This window comes from Emydura macquarii, unplaced genomic scaffold (assembly GCF_026122565.2).
Source record: "Emydura macquarii macquarii isolate MOO-44397 ecotype Brisbane River unplaced genomic scaffold, CSIRO-AGI_Emac_v2 contig_691, whole genome shotgun sequence".
NCBI lineage: Eukaryota > Metazoa > Chordata > Testudines > Chelidae > Emydura > Emydura macquarii.
The window spans coordinates 6,048,785-6,074,653 of record NW_027130828.1 but is presented as its reverse complement, the minus strand read 5'-3'; the positions used below and the strand labels follow the sequence as shown (position 1 = coordinate 6,074,653).

General features: G+C 48.2%; 1 protein-coding gene across 1 annotated transcript in view; it reads left to right on the top strand.

Moving 5' to 3' along the window:
- The first annotated feature begins 1,657 nt into the window (after positions 1 to 1,657).
- The window catches only part of NOTCH1 (notch receptor 1), a 77,749-nt gene continuing 53,537 nt past the window's right edge, over positions 1,658 to 25,869 (top strand). Inside the window, exons 1-2 of the mRNA XM_067541825.1 lie at positions 1,658 to 1,749; positions 5,742 to 5,823. Coding sequence (XP_067397926.1) covers positions 1,692 to 1,749; positions 5,742 to 5,823 — 140 coding nt within the window. The 5' untranslated portion in view covers positions 1,658 to 1,691. The remainder of the gene's footprint in view (positions 1,750 to 5,741; positions 5,824 to 25,869) is intronic.

Below are 25,869 nucleotides of genomic sequence, written 5' to 3'. Positions count from 1 at the left end.
GCCCCACAGATCTGTTTATTCACCTGTTGCACTCACAAAAATGGGAGCGGCGCACACTGCACTTGCAGCAATGCAGGTTGCATACACCACTGCCCCTGTGAAAATGCATGCTCGTCCTCTGCACCTGGACAAATTAACAGATCCCCTCAGAAATGCAGGCAAACCTACCAGCTCTCCCAAAACCCCACAGGCACCTGCCCTGACAGGTAGGTAGCCCCAGGGTTACCCAAGCCACGTGCACACTTGGCACGCACAGTGCAGGCTGTGGGAGGGGCAGGAGCTGAGCACACATCTGTGGGTGCACCCGTTCCTGGGGTATTGTCCGCACCCCGGCTCCCCCTCAGTCCCCAGGTCATTGCAGTCTGGCTAACAGACCCAGTGGGGGCCCCTACTCTCTCCTACCCTCCAAGTTGCTGTTACAACTTGTCCTTCAGCGACACACGCAGCTCCACACCCCCCCCCCTTGTTGCACTGGGGCAAGCACACTTTTCCCAGGTTTTTCCTACCCTCCAACCACCAGCCCCTTCCCGGAGAGGGCGACTGCCCTGGGCTGGGACACGGGCAGGGCACAACCCGGAGTGGAGGGGACCACCACAACACCCTTCCCTGGCGATGCAAATCCTTCCGCACGCACGCGCACACACACACACCCATCCACCCCCCACACCCATCCACATGTGCACACACACACCCCCCACACCCATCCACCCACACACACACCCACACACCCCCCACACACACCCATCCACACACCCATCCACATGCACACACACACCCCACACACACCACACACACACACCCCCCACACCCACACACACACACACACACTGTGCACACACACACACACACACACACACACACTGCCATCCACACGCGCACACACACACACGCACACACTGCCATCCACACACACACACACATACACACACACACGCACACACACACTGCCATCCACACACACACACACATCCACACACACACGCACACACACATACACACACACACACACACACACACACGCACACACACACACACACACACACACACACACACACACACACACACACACACACACACACACACACACACACACACACACACACACACACACACACACACACACACACACACGCACACACTGCCATCCACACAGTCCCTTCAAACTTCCCGCCGCCAGCTCCTGCCTGAGCCGAGCTCGGCGGGGTCGGAAGCAGTTGCCCCCCCAGCCCCTATCCCGCCCCCATCTGCCCCCTTGCCGCCGAGGCGAGGGGCGGGCTGGCTCCCCACGGCCCCGGGCGGGGGGGGCAGGCGGGGGCTGGCTGGCGGGTGCAGCCGGCGGGGCACCTGGGCGGAAGGATGGGGTGTGGAGGGGGGGGGAATGGGAGGAGAGCGCGGCGCTGCTCGCCGGGCGCCGCCTCCTCGGCCGCACTCGGGGTGGGATCTGCAGCCCGGCTTGCACGGGGCGCCGCGGCTCTCTGCGGCTCTGGGGGCAGGCGGCGTTTCTGCCGGGCACCGGATTGCTTTTCCCCCCGGAGATTTTTTTTTTTTTGCGGGGGGGCCGGGGCCGGATCCTGTGTGCCGCCGGCTGGCTGGGGGGGGGCGGTCCGGGGGTCGATGTGGCTCTGAAGAGGGGGTGGGGGGGCCAGGAGCAGCGCCGCGAGGGAAGGGCTGTGCGGAGCCGAGGAGAAGGAATGCAGCAGCTTCTGGTGCGGAGCCTCCTGCTGTCACTGCTGCCGGTGCTGAGCCGAGGTAGGGGCCCGGGCTGGCCCTGGGCGGGGAGCGGGGGAGTGTGTGAGAGGGGATGCTCCGGCCCTGCGCCCCCGGGAGATGCAGCGGGGCTCCGGCCTGGCTCCCCCCCCCCCCGCCGGCGGAGTGGAAACTTTCTCGCCCACGGGCTGCCCTGGTCTCCCCCCCCCTCCCCCCCCGGGCCTCTCCCCGCTGCAGGGCAGCCCGGCTGGGGGGAAAGGCGGCTTGGTAACTGGAGGAGGAGAAAAGGCTCCTTCGTCCTGGGGGGCGTCCCGAGGGGGGGGGGCAGAAGCGGGGCTCGGCCCCGGGGCGAAGCGAGAGAGAGGGACTGTGCCGGGCGGGTGGGCGACCGGGCGCTCCGGGGGACTCTCGCCTTTGCGGGCTGCCCTGCGGCGAGGGAATGTCTCTCCCGGCTCCGCTCCGAGCTGGGAAGAGCCCAGCCCAGCCCAGCCAGCCAGCCGCGAGGGTGTCACTGCAGGGCGGGGAAGCGAGCCTGCTTCTGTCTAAGCCCCTGGCTTTTCTGCAAGCTGGGAGGTGCGGGGGGGGGACGGGACAGATGATGGTGTGTCCCCAGGGGCCCTGCCCGCGGCCCGGACCCAGAGAGGGAGGCTGTGCGGAGGGGCCGGGCTGAAGGAAGTTCTCTGAAAACTTCAGGGCTCTTCTGAGCCGAGCAAGCCTTTCAAGTAATGAAAGCTGCCCCCAAGAAGGCTGGGAAGCGGGACTATTTCTGTAACACAACCCGAGTGTCTGGGTGTGTGGGAGGAGGGGGGTAGTTTTGATCTCAGTCTAACAGCGTGGGGAGTTGTGGGGGGGGAGCCCCCTTTTTCTTTTTCTTTTTTTTTTAATGAATCCCTTTTTCCGGGCAGTCAAGTACTTCATGGTGCAGAGCTCAGAGAGGAGCGATTTTCCCTGGGCTCTTGTCACGGTTTGAAGTGTGTGTCCTGCACAGGACAGAGATGGGTTTAGTTTTTGAAAGCCTGGTTAATTTTTTTTTTTATTATTATTTCCTGTTTCTCGAATCTACGTCAGATTTCTTGTTCTCTCAACCCTTACCGCTCCCCCCCTTCATTGCAAGTTTTGGGGCGGATGTCAGAGGCCGTTTTGTTTCTCTTCAATGCAGTAACCTTTGGGGAAACAATCAAATGGAAACTTGCGTAACACTTCTTTTTTAGTCTAAAAGGCCTAAGAGTGAAAGATTCAGACATTTCGGCAAGGTGAGAGAAATGAGTAGGAAGATTCTTTGAACAAATATTCTCCAGAGAGACTGGTGTGATGCATCTCTGCTTGAAAATGCAGCACTTTCATGTCTTTATCCTCACAGCACTGGGGGGGGAAGGGCCTGGGAAGTGCTTTGAGATCTACCAATGAGAAGCACTGTGTCAGAGCATAAATAGTGGCCCCCTACTCACGTGAGTAATCTCACTAACTTAATGGGGCCTGCTGGCCTGAAGTAAGTGCTACTCAGTGAAAAGGGTGCAGAATCTGGCCCTTAGCCTTTGGCTCAAACTGAGGCTGACTGTAACGTAGTGGGTGGGATTCTGCCCCCCTGACGCCCACTGAAATCCATGTCACTGATGCAAGCAAGGAAAGTTACCAAGCACCCCAGTGTTGTAGCCTCGGGGTGTGTAAGAGAGAAATGGGGCCATGTCCAACCAACCTGTATAGCCAGGTCTCATTCCTGGATACTCCTATGTTGTTGTAGCTTATTAAAAAAAAAGGCTGTCCAGCTGCATCTGTCCTAAATGTAACCATTTTTAAACAGGAGAGAGACTGGAGCTTTTAGACCAGGACTGAGCACTGAGACCCCGTTGCCCTCTCTGCCTTAAGTCCTTCGCCCTTGGTATTTCAGAGTTATGATATAAAGTCTTACTCATAGTAAGGGTGTCATCACAGCCCTCTGGGAAAAGAGGCCCGGCCCGTTTAGGTGTTTGGGCTGTCTGGTTTCACTTCACTTTGCATAATCGAGGAGAGACCAAGGCTGGCTTAATTCCCTCCTCCCCAAAGAAAACAGGCTGCTGTGTGTTGGTATGGTAGGGGGCTGCTAACTGAATCAATCCGCTCTTCCAGGCAGCAGGTATTGAGTATCAAGGGTGATACAGGATTGAGAGCTGCCCTGCAGTAAATAATGCAACAAGAGGTGTCTTTAACCTTTTACAATGGGCAGCTCTGATTTCCCCCTTTGTTAGCAATCAGGGAAGGCTCTGCTCTGCAGCTGTTGCTTTTTCCCACGAGCGCGAGGAGGGGAGTGTGCGCCTGTTGCTTTACAGCTCTGTTCTCCCTCTGTAGGACAGTGTGTAGCCACTTTTTGTCTTTCTTTCTTTCTTTCTTTTTTTTTTTTTTTACCATGAATATCTGAACAGCCAGACAATTCAGTAATCGTTTCAGGAGTGCAGGACAGTAGCAGTGTGTGGGGGGGAGGCAGAGAACCCCAGCTAGACGGCTGAGAACAAGAATGTGAGCCTGCACTGTAATCTGAACTGAAAAGTTTGCAGAGAACTTTGCCTTGCGAAAGCAGCCCACGCCGCTCTGTGACTGCTTTTCTCCATGGCAGCCCCCTTTCCCCTGTAAGCTGCTACACAGAATTGCTAGCACGGAGCCATATGTTTGGTGGCATTCCACTGTATACCGCCATTTGCATATTGGAAACACCTTATGTCACCGGCAGCCTTCCTTCCACAAACGTCTCATGCCAGTGCCGCCACTGCTACTTTTTACTGGTTAACAGTCCTATGTGCAGTTGTTATTGTTTAGTTATGCTGGAGAAATGCATGGGGCTTTGCAGACACACAAACCCCCCTGGGGACACATGGTGCTTGAAGAAACCCTGGTGTAAATCTGAAGTAACTCCACTGATGGATCTGAAGTTACTCTGGTTTTACCCCAATGTGAGGATCAGTTTTGGCCAAGAGTCTCTGCCCTGAAAAGATGACAATCTACAGGCCAGACTGAGATGTAAAATCAGGAGTAATTCCAGAGTAACTGAGAGGAGAATTTGGTCCAGAGAGCCAGATCCAGAAATCCTTACTCATAATAGGCTTCAATGGACTGCTCACTTAAATCAAGATTACTCCCAGGAGTAAAAGTTACCAGTTGGTCCCCTTGGTTAGCTTTTTAGAATAGCCTGTGTCACCCAAATCTTAAGGGCCTGACCACCTCCATACACAGGCAATGCTGCCATTGAGCTCCTTCAGAGTTTACCCAAGTAAAGAGTTCAAGACTGAGTCCGAAATCCATCAAGTTTGCAAAAACGATCTTTCCAGGTCAGCTTTTCCCTGCAGGAAAGACAAGAGTTGGGCAGTGTTGTGCCAGGCCCCTTTGAACTCCCATGCTGCTTAGAAACTGGTCATAGCACGACCCAGGGCAGTTAGCAGTGACCAGCCATGTAGTTTTAATGTGTTTCATCATTTGACGGCATCTTCCACTGAGAGCCCATCGCTTCCAGTGGTTTAACAGAGCTAGAGTCTCTGTGAGCCCGCTGTTAAAGACGAATATGTAGGCTCTTCTTACCAATGAACTGCTCCAAGAGAAATATAAGACCCCCACTCATTGACTTCAGTAAGAGAACACCCTCAACCAGCAAAAGAGTCAGTTTATTCTCTCTGGGGATTAGGTTTATAGGTGTCGAAGGCCTGGTCTACACTACAGAGTTACGTCAACATAAGCTGGAAGTGTCTACACTTAAATTTTGCTCCAGCCGACGGGAACCTTCCCGCTACGCCGACTTCCTAACTCCACCTCCATGGGCGGCGTAGAGTCAAGGTCGACGTAGTTAGGTCGACGCAGTGTCAGTGTACCACAATGCCCCACACTGACAGTTGCAATTGATGCGAGTGCTTCTGGTGAGGATGTGCACCACCGACACAAGGAGCATGGTGCGGACACGTCCGGGCGATGCAATTGCTGTGGCGGCTGTATGCCGACATCAGTTAGGTTGACTTAATTTTGTAGTGTAGACATGGCCTAACTCCTGGTTAATTCTCGCCTTCTGCTTGCAGGTTTACGATGTACACCACCTGCCGAATCCTGCTTGAACGGGGGAAAATGTGAAGCTTACCCCAATGGGACTGTGGTATGCTTGTAAGTATAAAAGAACTGAACCGATGAGCATCCTTTATCTAGACAAACAAATTGCCATAAACTTGACTTTGCTTTGAAGGCTCTGAATTCAATAAGAGGAAATGCATTTTCTTTATACAAAAATAATTTGCAGCCATATTGGGGCCCAGTCCTACTTCCAGAGGAGTCAGTGCAAATCAGGCCTTTGGCCTCAGTGGAAGTGTGATAAAGCTTGGGGTCCTGATTGGGGGAAAATACAAGAAAGGGCCAAATGAGAGTCACCCTGGTGAAGCAAGTGGAGAGGGATTTGGTACCATCTGGACCAATAAGTAACATCTAAGGGAGACTCTTGATAGCATTATTCAGTTTTTATTCACTCCAGGGCAAGCTCCCGCTTCTGGCCCCAGAATCTTGTGGTTCAGAGACCACGTGCCGGGCCTGTAAAAAGCATTCATGTCCGCTGCAAAAAATCCAGTAAGCATTTTAAGAGTACCCTATTATTTACCCTACCCCGAGGCCAGGGATCACACTCAGTGACAACCCAGTGTCAGATTCTTGGATTCCAAGGCCACAGGCGACTACGGGGATCATTAGTGACTTCTGACCTTCTGTATAGCAAGCCCATAGAACTTCTCAAAAATAATTCCCAGAGCACATCTTTTAGAAAAACATCCAATCTTGATCTAAAAATTGCCAGTGATGCACACCCTTGGCAAATGGTTCCAGCGCTTAATTATCCTCTGGTACACCTTATTTCTAGTCTGCATTTGCCTACCTTCAACTTCCAGCCATTGGATTGTGTTATACCTTTCTCTGCTAGATTGAAGTGCCCGTAATTAAGTATTTGTTCCCCAAGTAGGTACTTACAGACTGTGATCAATTCTTTAATTGTCTCTTTGTTAAAATAAAGAGATTGAGCTCCTGGAGACTATCATTATAAGGCATATTTCCAGTTCTTTAATCATTCTCCTAGCTCTTCTCTGAACTCTCTCTGGTTTATCAACATGCTTCTTGAATTGTGGACACTGCAGTGTCAACGGACCACTAAGCGTGATCCTCATAACATAATGACTCTGATTCTGCTGCTATGGAAATCAACAAGTAGTTAGGTGTCCCATTACCTTAAGCGTGAGTGACAAGGAACCTCCATCTCCCACTAGAATCAATGGGGGTAGAAGGCATTTTTGGCCGAACCCCCTGCTATAGTCTACCGCATAGGTCCCTTGAAGTTATTGGCTCCGATGTTCGCCAGCCAAGACTCTGGCCCATGCTGTGTAGCAGAATTAGATTCTTAAGAATGCATGGTTCACTCAGTAAGAGGGAGGCAACTTTTGTCTGCAAGATAGCTTTATGTGATGGTTCTCTGACCAGCCTTCTCCACTCCTGAATCGTGGAGCCAACTGCTGTATAAAATGTTGAAATTCCCTGAAGGACTAACTGGCCCACCAAAGCGATGCCGATTCACTCCAACCTCCCAAGGAACAATAACCAAAGAGAAAAGAATAAAACTCCAGCCTCTTTCATCTTCTTTTTTAAACTATTACATAAACAAAATCCGAACAGGTTTGTTTTTCAGCCAGCCTCCCCCATCCACCTGTTAAGCATAGGCGAGGCTGGGACTAGCCAAGGAGACGCTTTTGTCCATTCCCAGACTTCCCGTTCAGAGCTCCCCTCTGCAGAGGGACCTGAAGGCATTTCCATGCCAACTGTTGAATGGCAATCTTCCTCGACAACGTTCGGGGGGATCGTGTTTGCGTGTCTGCTTCAGTTGGGCTGTTGTGCCCAGTTTAGCATCTCCTGCTCCCTCCCTTCCACCCGAACCACCACCCCCTTGGAAAAAATCAGCAAATTAATCAGGCACATGAACAATTTAATGGACAAAGGTTGGGTCTCTTTGTGAGCTACTAATGAATGCACGCCACTTTTTTTTTCTTTTTTTTTTTTTTTTTGCAGAAGCCCTTACCAACGCTTGACGCTCTAAATCTTGTTTTCTTTCATTCAAAGAGCGACAGCTGGGATTCGGTCGAAATTCGGCAGCTATTGTTAAGGGAGGCAGATTAATGCTGTGTGACTAATCATGTATGGCTTCCCCGAATGCATAACTCTTTCCATCCCCCCCCCCCAGCCCTCCACCCCTCCTTTTCCTTGTGGTCTTTCTTTCTTTCTTAAATCCCAACTCCCTGCAACTCCTGATTTACACTGCATGTGCAGATGGCAGTGGAATCTAATTAGATCTGATGTGTGCAAGCTCTATTAAAAGGAGGAAAAGCCTCCAAAGTGTCTGTGTTTTTTAAGAGAAAAAGAGAGAGTTTGGTATCTTTGAAGAATTTCTTTGCTGGCAGCCTTAAATAACTGTTACTTTCTGGGCCACAAATACAGAGACGGCTTGCAAATGTGTAAGCCATTTTTGCAGAAAAGGAAGGTTTGAGTAGTTGTTAATAGTGAATGCAATCTATGTAGGTTGAACTTTTTATGGATGATGATTTTGGGAAGGCAGATTTTGTAGGGACTGAGACATTGGATGAGATGGAACTTCCAAGGTTGCTGATAAGGGTTAGCAAAATCTTATTTTTCAGATTTCTCCAAGTATCTCTTTACTGGGAGTTTCACTTCCAAGGCCCTTAAACAAAGCAAAATTAAGAGCACCGATAGCAGAAGTGGAAAAAGTTGGCACCTCCCAATGGCGCCTGAATGAAACACACCATTTTGGCTAGAGGCCACATCTTAGTCTGGCCTGGCACTTAACAAAGTTTGGCCATAAAGCCCCATTGTGCTTCCCCCACAAATCCAATTAGAAAGTGGAGTGCAATAAATAGCATAGGAGGGAGAAGCTACTCCAGTGGAGAAGTATCTCTGCATTTGTTGTGGTTACTCATTACAGGAGAGAGCTAACTGAGTGACTTGGAGGTAACTTTGATAACTCTGAAATCAGTTTATAAGCCCTGTTATGGAAAGCAAATCACCAGGATGAAATGATGAGCTTTCATTTACTTTTATTATTTTACAGCTACAGTTCCTAAAACTCCTGGTCCTTTATCTTATTGTCTCCTTGCCAGTTGTGTCTGTGTACATAGCGCTTCAATTGAAAGAAGAGGACTTACTGGGCATTTGATCAGCTAGAGGTCCCGCAACAGAAGTGGCCTAATTAGGCTCCGTCTTCACTGACGGCGGCAAATTCGCCGCCGTCAGATCGATTTCTCTGGATCGACTGAGCGGTCAGTGAAGACTCGCTCAGTCGATCCAGAAATCAACGTACTAAGACCACCTTCTCAAGTGGTGTAGCGCTGCATCAGCGGGAACGCGGTTCCCGTCGGCGCAGTGCAGTGAATGAGCAGAACAGAAGCAGAGAAGTCGACGGGAGTTACGCAAGTTTTTTGCGTAGCTTCCGTAACTCCGGTCGACTGCCGCCAAATCTCGGAGGTAAGTGTAGACAAGCCCTTAAACTGCCCTTAGAGTTCCTATATGCAGGGTAGTTGTAGCCGTGTGGGTCTCAGGATATTAGAGAGACAAGGTGGGTGAGGTACTGTCTTTTATTGGACCAACTTCTTTTGGTGAGAGAGACAAGCTTTCGAGCTTACACAGACTCTTCTTCGTGTCTCTGAGTATGTTTCCCAACCTACCTTGTCTCTTTAGAGTTCCTATGCAGGAATAACTTGATCTTGCAAGTGGCTAGGAGGATGATTGTGATATTTCACCTAATGGGATCTTGCAAGAAACTTAACTCAAGGTAGAATTGGTGTTGTGGTACTTTTACCTTCAGTTAAACTCTTGCACTGGATTTGTAACTTTAGAAAGCCTGGTTTGCGAATAGCTGGTACCAGCAGACGGTGATGCTTGCCACTGACTGCAACAGCACTGACAAGTGTGGTTTTGTGGTGTGTGTTAACTGTGGCTTTAAGGAATGGGCTCTCATTTGAATCAAACATTTTCCCAGATCAGATGAAAAGATTTTTCGGAAGATCACTTTGACTTGCGGTGATAGGTCCTAATTAAACATTGGTACAAGTTATATTTTGGACTGGCACCGTTGCAAATGAATAGGACTGGTCTGAGATTGTTGTGACGTGTGACTTTTATTCCCAGCAAACCCCCATTCCACTAGATAAAAGCAGATGGTGGGAAGGGGCTGAATTACAAACTCAGTTTCACCTTTCATCACTGAAATCAGTGGGTTACGCCAATGTGCTGAGAATCTGACCCTGTGTAGCAAAGCGGCTTTTACGGTGAAGGAACAGGTTATGTCTAATCACTAGGTTTTGCAGTGAGGAAAAGGTCAGGTTGCTAAAGTACTTCCTCTGTTTATGAATCTCTGCAGCCTTCTAGCTCAATTTGTGGATATAGGGCCTAATCCAAAGGCCACGGAGGTCAATGATAAAACTGCAGTGGCCAGTGGATCTGACCCATAGGAGTTGGGGAAATATATGTTTAAACCAGGATTTTAAAAAGCAAGATATTATTATTTTAGATTACAATCATTTTGTGGAGACAACCAGAAAGATAGAGTGACATTCTAAATTCTGCAGTCCTTGGGTTATTCAATTGCTCAGTCATTGTTATCTCGTTTTAAAGGACGGCTGTTTCCTTCTGGTTTGATTTTTCTCATGTGCTTTAGCCCAACGTTATTTCCATGAAATAATAACAAAGAAAAAAATGTCGTCTCTTTGCTGGACAGGAAGAGGGTGGAGTGTGAAACAATCAGCCAGAGGAAGCTCTTAAAGGAACAGTCTCATGGTGATTCAGCTATGTTGAGACTTCTTGGTGGTCATTTCAAGTCTGATCTCATGTTTTCGGAAGGAACGTGGTTGGAGTCTGGAGGCTTGGTGGAAGAGGGTAGATTAGAAATACAAAAGCATCAGCATCCCCTGTTGCAGATTCCTGGGGAAGAGAATCTCGGTCCAGAGCCTCAGCTAGTATAAATTGACACAGTCCCCCGGAGGTCAGCAGAGCTTCATCCATTCACACCGGCCAAGAATCTGGCCCCCTGTGTTATTTCATGCTGGTTTATAGGGATTTCTTAATATATTACCTTTTCCACACCCATCCCAAAGTGGCTTCTATTCTCAAGCAGCCAGCAGGCGTATTGGAAGAGTGATTTCACAGCTGAACTCTGCATATATCTTTTCTCATGCACTCAGTGCAAGAAACTGGTTGCAGGGCATGGCACCCCTGACTGCCAGATATCCTTTAGGAAGTTTTTCAGACCAGAGGGAGCCTCATTCTCCAGTGCCTTTTGCCTTGGGCCTGCGCAAAGTGTTTCATCCTTGAAATCAGTGGAGTTACACTGATGAACTGAGAATGGGGCTATGGTGAAATCCCTCTTCTCACCACCTTCGGCTGATTCAGATTCCACCTCCTCCACAAAAACACATTGAGGTAGTCCAATCCCTTGGCCCACGGCGTGGAACAGAAGGAGTGTAATCGTTAACATGGCGACAGATTGCGCCGTCTTCCTTAAATTCCACCAGAAACTCTGAGCAAGACTTAAAAGACTGACGAGCCTTCGAACTTTTGCGATCCCGTTCATTGAACACTCTGCGTTCATGATGGCGGGTGTACATCTACTGCTCTTAGGAATCTGCCCTTATGTTACGGGCTTTATTTTCTTCATTGCATGAACCTCTGCCCTGTCAGAACTATCTGAACTGAAGGGACTAGACCCCAGCTGATGTGAATCACCATCACTACCTTAACTTCAGTGGAGCTGCTGATTGACGCTAGCTAAGGATCTGTCCCCAAAAGATAGTTTATCGTATGTTGCATTAGACGGTTCCATTTTTAACCCTAACCTTCTTCGCCCCCCCACTTCGTAAGTCATTAGAAACAAACAATTTGACAGGTAGAGGGCTGAATAACATAATCAGCAAGCAATTAGCAAGTTTTAAACTAACATCCTTTGTCAATTAACTTTTTATTTCCAGACCTGTAGGTGCACTGACCTTCCTTTTGCTCATGTTCATAGACGTCCTGACTGGTAACTGTGTGATGTACGTGAGGGGAATGTGAAATTTATAGAGCATAAACATATTTAACCAGCTAGTAGCCTCAAGGTGCAATTACCATCGGCTGGTACACTTGTGATCATTATGGTGAGTTCCCATGGCTAAGCTATCTCCAGGCTTTGGGTGCAGTTTTTCAGGGCCATGAATCAAGTCTGTGGGGTAGAGGAGCCAGCATTTACTTGCAGATTCACCTACATCAACATCTGTGTCTTCCCGACGCAAAGTTGACTTGTGATATGAAGGGTGGTTGGCTTAGGTGTTAGATTGGAATCCCTCCCCCTGTCTGAGGGCTGTATCCAGACGGGTGACAAGCAACTCCCTCTCACCTTGATGGGATTCATGGATGCTCAGTGTCTCTTGGGATCTGACACCAAAAGAGGCCTCTCACGCAGAAGATGGGGTTTTCTGCCTTTAACTGGCACCAAGGGACTGGCCTGGCGCACAGGAGAGGTCAAAGGGCACCTTTGTGCCACTCTCGTATCCCACCAAATTATGCTCGGCCACAGTGGGGGATCTGGCCTTCCGCCTCCAATCTCTGCCCGTCACCTGTTGTGTCAGGCCTGGCACTGAAAGGGTCTAAGTGCAAAGAGGAAAACAAGAGTCCAATGCAAATTCCAGAGTAATGGAGCCTGCCTTTCAAATGGCACCTCTTGCTCTTCATCACACCGGGCACCATTAGGAGCTGGCTGTTTATCCCCCTACCTCGAAGGGGGAGTACTGGCATGGTGAACACCTGGGGGCGGCACCTGCCTTGTTTTTAATGGTGCTCACTCTACTTTCTGGCTTGCTGTGCAGTAACAGCTCGAGTTGTTTTTGCTGTAAGAAGAAAAACGCGAGACTTTTAGGATTTGTTCATTTCTGCTCCTGGATGCTGGAGGCCGAGCTGCGGGCTTTGTGATTCCTCCACGTGATTCTTGGTCTGTTGCCACGTCTATGCACGGGGCCGTTGTGCTTCTCTGGAAATGTGTCTTTTCAGAGACCTCTGCACAGTTCAGTGGAGAGCTGCAGCGCCACAGCCGCTGGGAGGTAAATGATTTACTTGGCTGTAGCTAAACGAGCAAGTTGCTTTGGCAGTCGAGTGTCCTGGGTTCCCAGAGCAGGTGTGTGGCGCTGACGCTGAAAGCAGGAAGTCAATGGAACGGCATTCCTGGAGTGTAATGGGCTGCCCAGCAACAGGCAGCTTCCAAGGTCTCCACTCAAAGGACCTGTGTTGGAAACGTTTGCTTTTTCAGGGTAACCAGTGCAAAAAAGGGAAAGCTGAGCACCTGCTACAATGGTCTGTGTGGGCACGGGTGTCCGAGCATTGCCACTAAAATGCCAACATGCAGGCCCGGTGCTGCGGTTGTTAGCCTCCGGAGGACTTCGCTTGAATACGGGCTGCATGTGTCCGAGTTTTCAGGATCAAGCCCTGTATTTCTTATTTAAAGGCAAACAGCTTTGTGACCCGTAAGGTAGAAGGGAGAGTGACTGTGCGAGACAGTGAAACGGACACCCAGAACAATCAGCAGGATAACTAGGTGTGCGGGGAGGTGGCAAATTCCCCTCTCAGGGTAGATTCACCTCTGTGCAGAGAGCCAGCACTGGGGTTATGTGCCCCTGCCCCCTGTTTGGAGGTGGTAAATGGGATGGCAGTAGTGCCGTGTGCTGACTCTCTGCGTATCACTGTAGCAGGTGCACTGGTGTAACTGAGGCGAATTGGGTCTGTGATGCTGAAAAGCTCCTCTATTGTATTTTCAATGCTGATGGCCATATTCCGCTCTGTTACACCAGTGTAAATCTGGAACAACTCCATTGTAAATCCGGAATAATTCCATTGTAGCCAGCTGAGAGCAGAACCTGGCCTTCCGAGCCCAATTCTCCCCTGATCTACATCCTGCAAAATCCTCTGGAGTCAGTGGGATGAATGGCAGGAGGATTGGATGTACGTTGGCTTTTATTCTAATTTAAAAACCATTGAACCCCTTGGGGATTTTGACAGATCTCAGCAGTCCCATTAACTTGACTGCTCTGCTTGTCAATGGTATTTGATGCTTGTCTGTCATTTTTCATTGCTGACAGCTTTTGAAACATAGTCGCTACACATCCTTTTAGCAGCTGAATTTGGGGCACGGTATCTGTTGGGTAAGGACTGGATCCTGCATGGTCCTCCGGCAGTGCTGTTAGAAGGGTGGCTTTATTACTATTTATGATTGGACTGCAGTAGCGTCCAGGAGCCTGAGTAACAGACCAGGTCCCAATTGTGCTAGGTGCTGTACAAACACAGAACAAAGAGAGAGCTGCAATAACGCTAGTGGCAGAAGTTTAGTCATTCTAGTTTGATGTTCCCTTATTAAGCTTTGCACTTACTTGAATATTTTAGATTTTTTGCACATACAGAATAGACCAATGAAAATATGCATTTACTATAAGTTCAGTAAGGAAGGCCCCATGTGGTGCGTAATGTTAAAAATTTCCCTTAGGAAGGTCAGTTTAATATTAGACCCTTCTCTGCAGGTCCAGAGTTTAGTTTCCCATAGAACCGTCACATTCCAAAAAATTCTGCTCCCGTGTTATCACACACGAGGTTTGTGATTGTTTATTTGATTTCCTATGAACAATACAGTAATTCACTCGAGAGACAATAGGCTAGAAGATCCTCAGCTGTTGTTAATCAGCGATTGAACTATTCCCGTTTACACCAGCTGGGTATTGGGACCAAATATGGAAAAATGTTACTGTGGAGGTTATTTTCTCCATTTTTGCTTCTCTGGCATCTTACAGCCATCTGAACTCAAGAGGCTTTTGGGATCAGAACTTGAAATCAAGCTGTCTTATTGGAGGATCAGATTCTCCTTTTGACACATCTCTGGGGTAACTCCAAAGAAGTCTGGAGTTATTCCAGATTTACAGTGGCGGAATTGAGATGAGAACCTCACCAGTAGCATGGAAGGCGATGCACAAAATAAGGGGGCTTGCTCCAAAGCCCATTGAAGACAATGGGCGTCTCTTTCCCATTCATCGATGAGAGGAGAGTCTGATTAGAGTGGGGTTTGCTCACTGGTACTGTGTAGATTCACATCATGAGAACCACATGGATCTCGCCTGGCTATTCTTGGTTTAGAGGCTTCCAGTTTTAGCAGAAGAGAGGGAAATCCTGTGTAGGTGTCCCTGCCATCTCAGCCATGAGTATTCAGAGGTGACGCTGTGTCCATGCTAAGCACTTCCCTCCCTAGTGTAGTAGTGGTGTAGGGAAGGAGATCTTTGGTAGATCTCAGTAAGACCAAACCCTAGTCCTCACCCCCCTCCCACCTTCTCAACATCCAAGGGTGGCTTAAAATACCTGATCACGTAGAGTTTGCTCTTTCATGTCCACCTGTTTGAAGCCTAAGTAAACCAGTATTCAGTGCTGTTTTAAACTGACCGTATGGATGAAGTACATCAATGTCTGTAAGGCAGTGGCTTTTCAACCTGTAGTCCATGGACCCCTGGGGGTAGCAGACTGTGGCTAAGGGGTCTGTGAAAGGTTGTCGTTACCATAGAACTGTGGTTTTCAACCTGTGGTTCACAGACCCCGGGGGTCCATAGACTGTCTAAGATATCCAGAGGGGTCTGCAGCTCGGTTTGAAGTTTTTTAGGGGTCCGCAATTGAAAAAAGGTTGAAAACCACTGCTCTAAGGAGAAGTGGGAAGAGTCATTAGGATAAATAACTTGGCTGGGCCTTCCTTATGGAAACTGCAAGAGACAAAAGAGCTGTTGAGAAGTTCAGGTTGAAGCTAATTAACCGTCTGCTGCACTTCACAGAATGGTGAAAAATTCTACTGCGTGTAAGAGCCAGCTACCTGCCCTGAATTGCCATTAGCAGCGCCTACAGCTCTGAAGTGCAGCAGTAGAGGAGATGGTGGAGGAGGAGGCTGTGTTGGTGGGGTCCTGTCCTCCACTCTGGAATTTTTCCTTTCACTAAAACTGCTTCAAGCCTGCTTTGATTGGGGCAAATATCTATAAATGCGATTTGTAAAGCATTGGATATACTTGATGTGAGCTATCTACAGACGTCCGGTGTAGGCAGGATTTTCCAAAGCACGTCAGCACTGGATTGGGAGTAGTTAAGCCAACTCTCAGTGCCACTGACTGCCATGGGTATCTAATCTTACGTCTATCAGCTCCCTAGCGATCTGCCACCCCATCATAATATGGAAGTGGCATTCTTGAGTGGTTAGGAAATGGGGCAGAAATCAGGGTCCTGGTTTTATTGGGAAGTCCCTTAACCGCTCTGCATCTATTTCCCGCCTCAGAAGCGTGACTGACGTTATCTGTACATTGAAAACTCTCCTTATATGACGCACAGAGCACCGTGCAACTCTTGCTAGGCAGTTCTTAAGGCAGCAACGTGGTGCGGTAGAATCAGTTTACACAGCTGGAACAGGAGATATGGTGCCTGCTCCCTGTGAATGTAATGGCAAGAATCCTACTGATGTGAATGGAAGAAGGATCAGGGTCATGGGTAAACAGTGTTACAGATAAGTGTGTGGTTCTCGTGTAACTGAGGTGTATAGAGCACAACACAGTTTTGAATAGTTTTCCCCACTGCAGGTAATTGGAGTTCTGCTATAATGTGGCTGACTTGTATTAGATTATTTTCTGTCTAACTCCATCACTCTACGAGGTGGTTTGGTTTTTAATCAGAATCAAAAGTAACTAGAGTTGCTTTTAACTCAGAGGTACTAATTCTGGCCCCGCCTGCACAAGGTAAGTGAGTACACGCCTGACTGATTGAAATCAGGGGCATTATTTGCATTCTGAGTTAGGCACAAACTCATCTATCTTGCCAAATTGGGGTCTATCACTGGAGCCTTGGAACAAGATGTGATTTGAACATTTAACCTAACGAGAACTGAATATTGTCGTTTGTGATCATTATTCCCCATACAAGAATTAACGTCTCGCTCTAGCTTTTATCCCACAATGTTCAGTCCCCCAGGCTGTCTGAAGTTAATATTGGGAAAGTCAGTTAAACAATTAACGTTTAGGCATTGGTTAAAAGCCTTCATGAACTTTCAACTCCCTTCCCCTCACCTGCCCACCATTAGCTGAAGTTTAATGGGAAACCTTCATGCTTAGTCAAGTTGCAAAAAGTTTATTTGCAGATAAATCGGTTTCTTTTTAACACATTTTTAACCTAATTCCCTCCCCAAAACTCTGGGAGATTTAACGGTATATAGATGTGGAATGGATTTGTAAATTTTAATGAGGCCATAATTGCTCGCCTATTTAATGGATTGTGGCATGTTACAGTTAAACAGCAATACAACTCCAGCGTGTACACGAGGGCTGGGAGGTTAGTCTGCTAAAGAGAAGTGCTTTATGGTGCTGTGTTGCTGCTCTGAAGCAGGGGAAAGAATTCAGGAGGAAACCAGCTTAATAGAGTTTAGATATTGCAGTATCTCACCAACCTGTCACTTAGGGCCTGATCCAAAGCCCATTTGAGTTGGTAGGAAGACGCTGGTAAACTTAATTTGGCTTTAGGACAGGCCCTTCCAGCTGTATCAGGGAAGCCAAAAAGCTTACACAGATGTAGCTGGAGGCACAAATGGACCCGCAGACTCAGGCTGTGTGTGAAAATGTGGTTCCAGTCCTGGGCCAGGAGCTGGAGTTTTTAAGCCACTGCAGAACGGGAGAGTGTTTCATTCACCAGCGTCTGATTCTTCTGTGAATGGAGATTCGTCAGCCTGGAAGCCGAAAGCTCTTTGACGGGTTGGTGGCATGCAGGCCCCCGGAGTGTTCCTGCAAACCTTCACTCCCTGGAGTGGTCTCATTGAGTTGAGTGGGATTTTGGGCCTGGCTGTGGACAGCACCTTTCTTGCGATCTGTGTCCCCCAAACACTCTCCGAGACATTGGGAGCTGATTTATCTCTCCTAGGCCTGCCGATCTCTGACGCCATCGGCACAGTCCAATCCCCGAACCTCCATCCCACAGTATCATTTACAGGTGCCAGAATTAGTAGCACGATGCTTTGACTCTGTTTATGGGCCGTGCTGTGACCCTGAGAACGAAAGGCCACTGGCTAACCCTTTAAGGCTGCATATGGCACTCCTTGTGTCCCCCGAAGACAGTCCCCAGGAAGGGTAACAAAAGAAGACTTCAACACTTGTGCTCTTCACGCTGTCTGCCACCCTACGAGTCCTGTGCCCTCCTGCCAGGACGGCCATGGTTAAAGGGGTTGTGCTCGTGGCAACTCTTCCAATGGCATTAATGCCTTGTGAGATCAAAAGCCAAACTACTCTAGAGTTTGCTGCATAGGGCTATTGAACTTTGACGATGCACAGTTTCATTTTATTTTTGTAAGAATTGACTGTTTTAGACCTGGCAGGAGTGAGAGAGAGAGCGTGTGTGTGTGTATGCTTAAATATCAGTATTAGACACAGGGTAGATTGATGCAGACAGGCTACAGTTAAACACGGCATGGGCGTCAGTTTTGTAAGAAACATGGCAAACGCTCTTCCGAAGAAACGCAGGTCTGGTTAACCAGTTAAGTAACTTCCCTGGGGGCACGCGAAGGAATGTGGTATGGCTCACAGGCAGACCCAATACTGTAATATTTTGTCATGGGGACGGTGCAGCTTAAAGACAGGAATCGCTCCGTGCTGCAGTCCCGCCGCTGTCCATCAGCCTCAAAACTCTGGTGTCCTCTCGCTGTGTGAATGCTCGGGAGAGAAAGCGGTTAGTTTGGTTGGTTAGAGAGGAAAAGGACAATGACAGTTGCTGGATGGGGGAACGACCCTGCAATGGAATGACCCTGGAGGAAAGAGAAGAGGCGAAAGAAAACCCAACCTCTCCCTGGCCCCTAGCTGCTATTAAAATGTTAGACACAGGCCTCAAAGTCAAAAGGCAAGGCGACAGACGGCCCTTTCACAGTGCCTGCTGTTCCTAATAAAAGGTGGGTTTCTAAGGAACACTGCAGAAGAATGTGGGATAGCGCCCTGAGGGCAGAGGTTCCCCTATTGTCTGCTTTCAGTCAATAAGGCTTCATGTTGACACAGGGATTTCTGCAGGCAAAAGGTGTAGAAGGCGCAGTCTCCCCCGTCGCTGGCTGTTTCCTTGGCTAAACTCAACTACAAAAATATCAGGCTCAAAGGAAATATTTGTCTGCTCAAATGTATTTTTTAATCTCAGACTTTGTGTGGAGAGAGGGAATTTTGTTGCCAAAAAACCTATTTTAAGGGGATTTTTTATTAATTAAAATATACACAACTCCCCTGTAGCTTATGGGAAGACACAAATTAGGTCCATCACTATTTTCCTTTCATTCTTGCTGTCTGTTTCTTTCTCTTATCTGTTGGGTTTGTTTCACCATAGTGTATCTAGTGAAATATTTCAGGTTAGTATTTTCCAAAGCGTCCAAGTGACTTAGGAGCTGATATCCCACCAACTTTCAATGGGATTTGGGCTCTTAAATCATTTATGAGGTTTTCAAAATCCCAGCCTCATTCTGTTTATAAATCAGCTGGGAGGAGGGCGGCAGCCGCTGGCTTTTGGGGAAGGCGCACGGCAGCCGCCCACTTCCCGCCCGGTCCCAGCTCCTAGCTGGGAGGCGGGCGGCAGCCGCCTGCAACTTGCCCAGGTGGCAGCCTCCCTGCCTGGCTCAAAGCCCAGTGCCCAGAAAAGTTGTCAGTTTCACAGCTCTAGCTGAGTAGTGAAATTGACAACTAGGACAGCCCCAGATTTCACCAGTTACCCTCTTTTCCTGTCTCTCTCTCAGCCCTTCTGCCTCTCAAATCTACGGCAAAAAATTTGGCGTGGCGCTTTATGTTCCCCAGCATTGGCATGCCGCTCAAAGCCTCCTAGCTTTGGCCAACCTCACCTCTAGCCCAGGTACATACTTGAGTTGTGCACCCCTGATGTAAAGGTGGTAACCCTACCTACACTAGATCTGACATCTGTCATATCACAGCCTTATATACTCAGCCCTTCTTCCAACATACAGCTCACATTAGTCTGTAAACATAAAATCCCGTGGAAAATTGAGTGTTGGGCACTTATTACAATTTTCAGAAGTTAGAGGGTACTTGCTACTTAAAAGGTTGAGAAACACTGGTCTAGTGGACCTATTGGAATTGATGCATGACTCTGCATGAAGCCTGGATTCTGTTTTTCAGGGATGAGACTGCATTAGAAGTGTGGTTTGCATTTGATGTGCCAGAGTTTTGTTTCAGATAGCCTCTGTGAATAAAGGATCCCTGATGAAATTAATTTAACCTTCAATTAAACACAGCCAGAGAATTCTCTAGGCCTTTTATCAACAAGGGTAGAGTGTAGCTAGGATATGAGAGAACTTTATGGAAAGAGATGGCCAGCTCCTTAGCTAGAGTAAATCACCATTTAAATGTAAATGTAAATCTCCATTGCCAGTAGAGCTATGTCAGTCTACACCAGCTGAAGATATGGTGTTGGAAATTAATATAAAAATCAACAGAAAAAGTTCGCAGTGCACATTTTGAGGGTGGGAATTAAATGATTTTTCTCTTAGCCTCTTTGTTTGTCATACTACATTTTTATTGTGAATGAATGCCCAGGACTTATCATCCCATTGAAAGGCAGTTACTTCCATGTAGTCATTTACCACCATTGATGAATAATCTGCATATTTTGCTTAGTGACAGGATTATATTGTTTTCCATTACAATGATTCCAAAACTGTCCTGGCTAATGTCTGCCTAGAAAACAATACAAGATTTCCCCCCTTCCTGCAAGAAAGAAAAACAGCAGCCTGAGTCTCCCAACACCCTTGCCCTCCCACACAACCATTTCCAGCTTTGGGAATCCCTATTGTTTGCTTTCAGATAAAAATCCTACTTCTTAAAATCTCAATTAGGTGGCTTGGGCTAGGTAAAAAATCATGAAAGACTTTGGACTGTCATTTGTTTTTGTTTTTTTTAGTTAAAGAGAGATTGCTATTAAAGAGAGAGTGCAAAATTAACCGTATGTTACTCATTATAACTTGTTGCTTACCCAACCACTGTCACTATGTATATGTATTTTTCTAGCTGCTGTTCTGGGGTATTTAATAAACTCAGACGTGGATGGGCATTTAAAGCTAAATGGGCTGGTTTTAATTTAGTATCACTGTTTGGCTGATGTGGCTCCCATGGGGTTTGTTTAAATGTTCTCTCGTCATTGAGATTCCGCAGTTCTAGTGCTGTCTTGTCAGAAGAGGAGGGAGAGATGAAGGAATGCTGGCAAGAGGAAATTCCTCAAGCGTGTACTTGAGGACCTGATGCTGATAGGAACAAATCTTTGCCCTTGTGTTTCATCCAAGGTGTGTGTGAGCTCTGAACTCCTTCCTCAAACCCAGCTGCACCGAGAAGCAGATGAAGGCCAGACAAGTTTGCACAGCCCTCCATGTGGTGCAGAGCAGGGCAGAGTAATTGTATTGACTTTGCTTTGGCCATCCTCATTTTTCATTTGGTGAATTCATTTGTCAAGGGCTGCGTTAACAGCCGTGGAAGGAAAGGCCCCTGAGTGAGCTGCGTAGCTGGCCATTCAGGGTTCCACCACATCACACCTTCATGTGCTGAAATCTCATCTTCCAGGGCCTCTAACCATTGCGGGGTTACGAAGAAACCTTCCATGTGGGCAGGTTATGCCAGTGCTGCCGACTTGCAGAGTCGCGTGAGCCTTCCTCTGAAGCCGCTGGCGATGGCCACTGTCCGAGTCAGAATGCTGAGCTAGACGGACGGTCGGCCTGGTCCCGTCTGCCCATCACTTTATACCCAGCCTGGAGGATCCACCTCTGGGGAGGAGGGATGAGTTTCCTGGTGGCTGTTTCCATTTTTGGCTTCTGCAGAGGCCGTTTTCATGCCGGTTGTGGTGATGGCCTTTGGGATGTTGTCATGGGGTTCATTACTCGCTGCTGGGGCGCCTCCTTGTGGCTCATCTGGGGATTAGTGCTTGACCATTCTGGCGCCCACTCCTTCGGTTGCTCACCCCACGGTTTCTCTCTAGACTCAGCATCCTCCTTCTTCATGACCCAGCCCTCCAGTCACGTCACTAGACAGTCCTCCTCGTCCGGGGTAATTCAGTCTCACTGGACTAGCTGTCTGGGTATTGTTCCCAGCAGTCCTCCAATTCCAGACTATGCCTCTTCCCCAGTGGCGAGTAGGGGAACCCGAACCCACCCGCTACTCCAGGTTCCAGTTCAGGGACCCTTGAATCAGCAGCCAAAGTCTGCACCATCCCAAATCCAGCTGCTGTTTTCCTGGGCCCTTTCCTGCTCCACCTCTACCAGGCGCCTGCTCCATCACCCTTCCTTTGGGGCAAGGAGCCCAAGGCTTCTACACTCTCCCTGGGTCTCTTCCTTTCCCTCTCTAAACCCAGAGAGGGACTGCAGCTTCCACACTGCAGCCCACTTTCCGCTACATACTTCCTGGCTTTATATCAGCCCCGCCGGCTCCTACCCAGGCTCCATACCGTCTCTGATCTCTTGTCCCCAGTTCTTCTTCTTAATGCACTTTATTCTTAGTATTTGTTGAAAATCTTAAATGCGTCTGTTGGGTGTCCAGGATCCAGGTGTTTGTTGGAAACCAATGAATTGGTTTCTAACTCTTGATCTTTTGCCACCTTGCTTACCCTCTCCGGTCCCCCACCCCTCGGTACTTCTCTCCTGGGAACCCATTGTGACTATTACAAAACATTCAGCTTCTTAACCGATGCATATGCCAGAAACCACAGTGAGAAACTGCAGTTTCAAAGTAAACCGATCCTAAACCTGCCATGCCACCCTTATTATTAGGAAGGGCTTAAGATCTGCAGAGGAGAGATCAGCTCGAACAGACGTCTTGTGGTTTTCATTAAAGAGGCAGGTGTTGGGAGTAACTCACGTCTCGTTTGAATGCTGCAGTGGTGTTCTGGTGATTCCCCCCCCCCCCTTGACAATGATCTATTTTCAGCCCACCTTGTTGGGTTTGAAGGTGCTCCTGTGTGCTTGGCATTGGAATAGCACAAACAGAGGGCAGGGAAAATCTGAAAGGGAGCAAGGTTTAAAAACAAAGGCTTCCTCTCATGTGAACACTCATGCACACACAACCTCCTGGAAGCATAAGGCGGGGACGAGACAGGCAGGTGTTCTGCCGAAGGCTTCCTTGGGAGTGTAGAGCCGACTTGGTTTAAAACTTTGATCATTCTGCTATTGAGAAAACTCCCATCTTTATATAGGTCGTGGATGCTTTTTCTCCCCTTTTGAAATGATCTGTTTGACGCATGTGGCACAGATCAAGGGGCTCCATTTTGCCATGGTTTCCAACGCACCCTTCCTCACAGTCTTCCTGAGACTCTGTAAATCCAGAATCCCAGGGAGATAATTGAGTTGTATCTAGAGGAGCTGGTCTTTTAGAATTCAAAATTGCAATGAGAAAACAGGAAAAAATGTCAGAAAAATGTTTGCAACTCCCCTCCACCTCACCCCATTTTTCAACCTGCTTTAGTTTTCTAACCTCTGTCATTCCAAGAGCGGCCTCCCTGTATACCCCAACCCATCTGCTGCACTAGAGGTGTCCTTTAATTTGAGGTAGGAGGATATCAGACCTTGATATCAGACCTTTTCCATTGGCCAGTCCATAACCCAGGTGGTAGTGGTGATTTGTATTATAACTGTGCTAGGTGCTGTACAAACACAAAATAAGAGGTAGTCCTTGCCCTGAAGATCTTAAAATCTAAATAGAACAAGATAAAGGAGTTCTTATTTTTATCCCCGCTGAGCCAGAGAAGTTAAGGGATTTGCCCAAGGTCACACAGGGAGAATGTAGCAAGGTTGAGAAGTGAACCTGGGTCTCCTGACCCAGTGACTTAACCACAAGACCATCATTCCTCCCCTGGATTGTTGTGGCCTTGTGGACCTCTCTCTAGTTGGAAGGAATAACTTGGTCATGCTACCCAGAAAGCCTCCTTGTCAAAGTCCTGTTGGGGGAGAAAGTAATGATCCTGTGGTAGCCCTGAGGAATTATGGCAGATTGCCAACAGGACAAAGCTGTCTTTCCTTTCCACCTTTGGGTGGTGCCTGGAACGTCTGCTGACTTGTTCACACACCCAGACTTGGAAGGCAGTCCGAGAAAGGATGTATCAGGCTGAAAGAGAAAGAGAGTCTGTATGCCTCTGGCTAGTGCAACAGACCTTCTGACTTGGACCTGGGACTCCTCCCACGGTTTGCTTTCCCACTGGGACCTATTTTCCATGCTTGTTTGTCTTCTCATGGCAGGAAAAGCTGAGCTTGCATCTCTTGATCTAGTGCAGTGCATCTCCTGCCACCTCCATTTCCAGCAGCTTGTAATTAAGGAGCTGGGATGCTTCCAAGGTCAGCGAGGCCGACGCCCTGACGTTACGCTGTCACGTTGGCAGTAGTTTGCATGCATAACCCGTGACAACGCTCCTCACTGGAATTCCGGGGTGACCACCAAGGCTGGAGTGCACTCAGGGAGAGCCGCTTCCGTGAGTTTATGCCTCGAAGTGGAAATCAGGATTCACTAATGGCACTCAGCTGAACGGATGTTTCTCATTTGGTAGATACTGTGAATGGAATCAGGACACCAGCTGCAATGGGAGAAGCAATCCTTTCTCTCAGTGTCCCCAAGAGCAGCTTTTCTCTACCAATGGCAGCCCTTCCTTTTATTATTTGTATTGCGGTAGGGCCTGGAGCTGCAGGCAGAGATCAGGGTCCCGTTGCACAAGGCATTGCACAAACACACGTCTGAACGGCTGATGTTTTAAATTAAACCAAGAGCCCTAGGCTTGATCATAGCCTATATACGGCCAATGAGAATTCAGCTGAAAAGAAGCCAGTGATATAACTGGGGAAACAACTCCCTGGGTAGGAGTTGAATAGTAAAACAGACCCGAGAGTTGTTTTCAAGTAACCACTGAGTTACGAGACATTTATTTAGTTTACATAAAGGGACTTTTTAAAGACTTGCCCAAGAGGTAGACAGTTCTAGTTCCTGTTTATCAGCATGGCGATGACGGTTATCCACCCCAAGTGCTGCAAAATAGTTTAATGAACCGGCTGAATACCACTGCCCTCTACTGCATAGAATCAGAAATGCTCAGCTGTGTCATAGCCTTTCCACTGCACACGTGCCACTGTTGGGATAGCCAGATGGTGTTTGGCCAGCCGGGGTTCTGCTGGAATTTGGCCTGTGAATGGGTCCAAATTGTGTTGGGACAACCATGCTTTGGACCCAGACAGGGAGTTGTGTTATTGCATGGTTTGGGGTTGATCTTTTGGCTCGTTTGGCCACAATGGAATTTAAAGTTTGCCAGGAACATGATTTCGGAGTTCTCTTTCAGACAAGTCCAAAACGGCTGCCCCACTGGGCGAGTCAACAGAACGGAGAGCTTGAAGCAGTGACAAAGGTCGTCCCAACGTTGTTTTGATGTGGTTTTAACACATGCTACATATATTCTTAGCAGAAAGATAGTGGTTTAGCTTTGAGATACTGCCTCTAATCAAGGGAGTTTGCCTTTAAGGCTCAGTGAGGGCCATATGCTAGTTCGCTATTGCGTGGGAAAGGCTTGGGTTTTTAGGATGGTGAAGTATGACGTGAAGCCCCTGAGGGAATACCTCACGGGTTTGATTTTCATCTCCTCCGCTGTGCTGTTTCTGGGCAATGGAAATGATGCTGTGCCAGATGCGCCTCAGACACAAGGTCAGGTGGCTTATCTAGGATCACTGATGAAAGGCCACAGGTACTGTGGAACCACGGATTTGCTTCCTGGATGCTGCTGGTGTGTGATCTTTGCAAATTCAGCACAGGTTGCACTTGTGTAGGACTTTTCATCCCGAGATGCTTTATAAACATCAGGCTGCGAGTCTGGGAAGCATGATTGTCCTCATGTTACAGATGCAGAAATGGATGTACTGGGCACTTAAGTGACTTGCCAAAGACCACACAATGAAGTCAAAAGCCAAACTCCTGACTCCCAGTCTTGTTCTTCTTCCTTGTGATCATTTTTTTTTCTTTTACAGCTGCTCTTTCCATCTTTCCCTCTCAAGCCATGTCAACATCCATCAAGGCTGGGAATGCTAACAAAAAAGATCATAAA